The sequence below is a fragment of the Mesitornis unicolor genome, unplaced genomic scaffold, assembly GCF_000695765.1.
Source record: "Mesitornis unicolor isolate BGI_N332 unplaced genomic scaffold, ASM69576v1 scaffold4875, whole genome shotgun sequence".
Taxonomy (NCBI): domain Eukaryota; kingdom Metazoa; phylum Chordata; class Aves; order Mesitornithiformes; family Mesitornithidae; genus Mesitornis; species Mesitornis unicolor.
The window spans coordinates 1-4,761 of record NW_010187482.1 but is presented as its reverse complement, the minus strand read 5'-3'; the positions used below and the strand labels follow the sequence as shown (position 1 = coordinate 4,761).

At 41.8% G+C, this 4,761-nt stretch overlaps 1 protein-coding gene across 1 annotated transcript; it reads left to right on the top strand.

Moving 5' to 3' along the window:
• Positions 1 to 3,140: 3,140 nt before the first annotated feature.
• On the top strand, positions 3,141 to 3,626 carry LOC104541408 (guanylate cyclase soluble subunit alpha-2-like; the record flags this gene model as incomplete). Its single annotated transcript, XM_010185462.1, has 1 exon — positions 3,141 to 3,626. A coding segment is annotated over one exon (486 nt), but the record flags the coding sequence as incomplete, so codon positions are not given.
• Between the last annotated feature and the right edge of the window lie 1,135 nt (positions 3,627 to 4,761).

Sequence of the window (4,761 nt, the reverse complement as noted above, 5' to 3'; positions counted from 1 at the left end):
CATCTCAGAAACTTCTTCAGAAAGGAAATGGCTTTGCAAAAACTGAGAAGAGTGGTACAGTCTTAGCTCTTCTCCACTGTTGTGCTTTACAAGACATGAGTGTTTCTCCCTAGGCAAGCTGGGGCAGCTTTGCTTCGGCTGTCCAGTTCCCTGATTTGGCAACTTGAAGAAGCTACAGATCATTTTGTAAAAAAACCCTCAGTCATCAAGAGAGAACAGGACATCGGAATCACTTCTATAACATGAAAGGAGTGATAGGAGGCATCAACAATTTCTGTAAAGTAGAGCAAATTATAATAATATTCAGATGATAAAGTTGAAATAGCACTGAACCTTTGCCACTTTTAGGAAACTAAGCAGTTGTGTAGGGAGAATGTATTTTCAAAAGTTTCTAAAAAGGCTCCAGAAATGCTCAACCTTGTTGAAGCAGGGGTTCAGCTCACTTGGGCAGAAGAACAGGTTATTGTTAGTTAGATATTTTACAGAATTGTCTGATCTTCTATTAGTTCTCACACATACGTCTCAAAGTGTGCTATGTGGTGGTCAATATTATTGTTCCTGCTGTGCTGAAAGGCCAAATAAGCACTCAGAGTTGATAATTTGCCTGGGGTTACCCTGAAGCGGAACGAAGGACTCCAGAGTGCCTTTTTAGTACGTTATTCATTCAATCAGTGTTTCCTGAGAAGAATGCACCTGGGGAAGGTTGACACAATATATTCACATGGACAGCGAACACATCAAAGAGTTTAATACCTAAAATTGACAAAGGTGAAGCAGGAGCACAGAGGGATGCATTAATTTTCTTCTCGTCTCACAGCAGGTTAACAGAAGAAACATGGCTCCAAGCCGAGTGCCTGCCTTGCTGACAAGGCTGTCTCAGCCAGAGTCTGTGGTCTCTCTTCCTGGGCTGATACCCTATTTTCACCTGCAGGTGGGAGAGAGAAATGATAATATGAGATGCATTTATTTTGCACACCAGTGAAGATCTAGGAACAGAAACAGATAAACTCTCTTGCAAAGAGGAACAAAATAAGAGAAGAATTTAGAAAAGCCATACCATGTATTTCACATTTGGCAATTCCTACTTCAGAGTAAAGCAATTTTGTACATGCCCTTTGAGAGTGTGAGGCTGCATGCATGACGAGAGCACCTATTTCCCTTATGTTTTGTGCAGAGAGCCATATGTTTTAAAAATTAAAAAGAACAATTAGTCTTGGAGCATTAAATCTGCCAATCTAGGTAGCTGACATTGATCTCTGTGAGCTTTCTCACAGAGATGGATGTCCCGAAATGAAGCTGAGGAAACAAGGCTTAGAAATGTAACTATTAGTAGGTGTGCAGGAATACAAATTAGGAAAAATGACAGTTTTAATTACTTTCATTTGCTGAGTTCCCAGGCTGACATCAGAAGTTACATCTGCCAGGTTGTGAGCAGGGTGGGGTATAGAGGCAGAGGGGAGTGGGGACAGGATAGGCTCAGACCCCATGTTGATAGTAGGTTCTGCAATAGCAGCGTATGGTCTGATGTATGAAATCTCTAATAGAAGCAGGAGCTTCCCAGCGTCTCCCCTAGACATGGGACATACCATGTAGGGGTAGCTATCAGCTCAGCAGGAGCTTCCAGGCCTCTGGACACTTAAATCACATCATTGTTACAGACACCTCTGGATTCTCTGATTGAGGTTTTCCTATTTTGCTTGGGAGGATTATGGATGTGAGGAGGGTTAAATGACCAAGTGAATCATGTGAGTGAGGGAATGCCTACGCAATGAAAGAAAGGATGGCTGGAGGAGTCCTTTCTATTTCAGTGGATTGTGTGGAATGGAAAAATAGAGATGTGAGGCACTATGGTACCTAACACTGTGCTTTGATGCACAAGGTTTGTGTGTGTCTGTTTTGACCGTGAGATCCTTGGGGTGAGGGCTGTAGGTTTTTTTAGATCACCTAGCACAGTATTTGCCCTGGTCTTTGTGCAGTCCTGGAATAAAAACATTAATGATAATTGTTTTTCCTGTCAGAGGCTATGGCAGATTGTATTTACAAAGACATCCAGTTTATCTGATTTAATAATTTTCTGCTTAAACAAAGCATGTTCATCTTAGTTTTCTGTTCATTTGGTTTTGTTTTTTAAATACTATATTCAGGTGAGAAATGTCCCTTTGCAGTATTTGACAGTTACTTTTGTATGAACTGAGTACATTAATAAAATTCAGAATGTATGTAGCCTAAAATGTCAAATACATCATTATAGTTAGTTTTCAATGTCCATTTCACTCTGGTAGTTTTGTGCTTGACTGCCATCATGGAGCAAGAAGTAACAAGCCAGGGCCTCATTGGTATCCGCCACTGGACAGCACTCAAATGATCTAGCCATTTAACAGGAAAATGCAAAATCTATAAACCAGTGAGACGAGCCACCTGCTACTCCTTTCCTACTGTTCCTTATTCTGTTCTGCAAATACAAATTACATGAATTTATCACCAAGAAGCCTGCAGACTCCAACAGAATGTCAGCCATCAACTCTGCTGCATGTATGAGAAGGCAAATAGGAAATAAGAGCGCTGTTACACTTTTTCTAAGCCATTCATTAATTTACGGAGTTCTTTCTTCATTTCTCTTCTTACTTGATTCCTCTATAACATGACCACATTTGACTTTGTAGCTGTATTGCTGAAAAAGAATAGAAACTACTTCATTATTTCACAAACCTGTTTTCAGATAGTTGTCATTTCCCTTTAATTTTGTGCTTTTTATAATTTATAATTAAGTAACAGAGAAGGAGCTACTCTGGAATTTGCTTTTAAGGCCAGGTACATTCCAGGAGCAAAATATAGAAGCATTATATGCACACCATTCTGAGAAATACATGTTATTGTGGTTGCTTTCTTGTTTAGTTGGGTTGAAATAGGATCCAGCATCTGATTTGGGAACACTTTTGTGTCAGTATAGGCTATTTTCTGAGTCACCTTGGTGAGTAGACTATGTGAGTCTCATTACTTGAATAGGTGAGTGCAAGAGGCTTCTATATAAAAGGCTTTTTAAAAAAAGTTTATCATTTTAGCTTAAGATGGAGAAACTAGAATAGGTATCCACATCTATCAGCTAATTTTTCCTTTTCTGAACTCATTTTATTTTGCAGGTGATGGAAATTAAAGGACAAATGATTCATGTGCCAGAATCAAATTCCATTTTGTTTCTGGGTTCCCCCTGTGTGGACAAGCTGGATGAACTGATGGGTCGAGGCCTTCATCTTTCGGACATACCTATCCATGATGCTACTCGCGATGTCATACTGGTTGGGGAGCAAGCAAAGGCCCAGGATGGCTTGAAAAAACGAATGGATAAGCTGAAGGCAACACTAGAATGCACACACCAAGCCCTGGAAGAGGAGAAAAAGAAAACAGTAGATCTCCTTATTTCTATTTTCCCTGAAGAAGTGGCCCAGCAGTTGTGGCAGGGACAGCAGGTCCAGGCCAGGAAGTTTGATGATGTGACCATGCTCTTCTCAGACATTGTTGGCTTCACGGCTATCTGTGCGCAGTGCACACCCATGCAGGTCATCAGCATGCTGAATGAACTCTACACACGGTTTGACCATCAGTGTGGATTCCTGGACATCTACAAGGTAATAGCTCAAGTCTTAAGTTAGCAAAATCTAATTGAAACTGGGATAGGGAAAAAACCTCCTAGCCATCTTCCTAAATTACAGACCTTCCCTATAAAAATAGGAAGGCTTTTTTTTTTATGTGAGAAAAATCTGAAATATGCCTGTTGAAAATCAAATACCTTGATGCTGAGTTATCATCATGGTTCCCCCATGGGAATATATGCCTCATATTCCCATTTTCCTGTAGAAATGTACACCTCCTGTATTATAGCATGGTTTCCTTTAGGTGACACATCAGCTACAATGTCCTAAGGGTGATGAAGTGCATGGTGATGAAGTGCATAGTAACGATCCTAGCCCAAGCAGCAGCTCCTGGAAGGCACTCAAATACTTTCTGTTTCATCTGAAACTTGAATGGTTTAGGGTTTAGGCATTTACCTTTCACAGAATCACAGAATCACAGAACGTTAGGGATTGGAAGGGACCTCAAAAGATCATCTAGTCCAATCCCCCTGCCGGAGCAGGAACACCTAGATGAGGTTGCACAGGAAAGCGTCCAGGCGGGTTTTGAATGTCTCCAGAGAAGGAGATTCCAAAGGCTCTCTGGGCAGCCTGTTCCAGTGCTCTGTCACCCTCACTGAGAAGAAGTTTCTTCTCAAATTTAAGTGGAACCTCCTGTGTTACAGCTTGTGCCCATTACCCCTTGTCCTATCATTGTTTGTCACCGAGAAGAGCCTGGCTCCATCCTCATGACACTCACCCTTTAAATATTTATAAACATGAATGAGGTCTCCCCTCAGTCTCCTCTTCTGCAAACTAAAGAGACCCAGCTCCCTCAGCCGCTCCTCATAAGGGAGATGCTCCACTCCCTTAATCATCTTTGTAGCCCTACGCTGGACTCTCTCCAGCAGTTCCCTGTCCTTCTTGAACTGAGGGGCCCAGAACTGGACACAATATTCCAGATGCAGTCTCACCAGGGCAGAGTAGAGGGGGAGGAGAACCTCTCTTGACCTACTCACCACCCCCCTCCTGATACACCCCAGGATGCCATTGGCCTTCTTGGCCACAAGGGCACAGTGCTGGCTCATGGTCATCCTGCTAATTATTTTTTTTTTTTTTCATGCACCAGGGATGAGGTTTATTTGTCCCTATC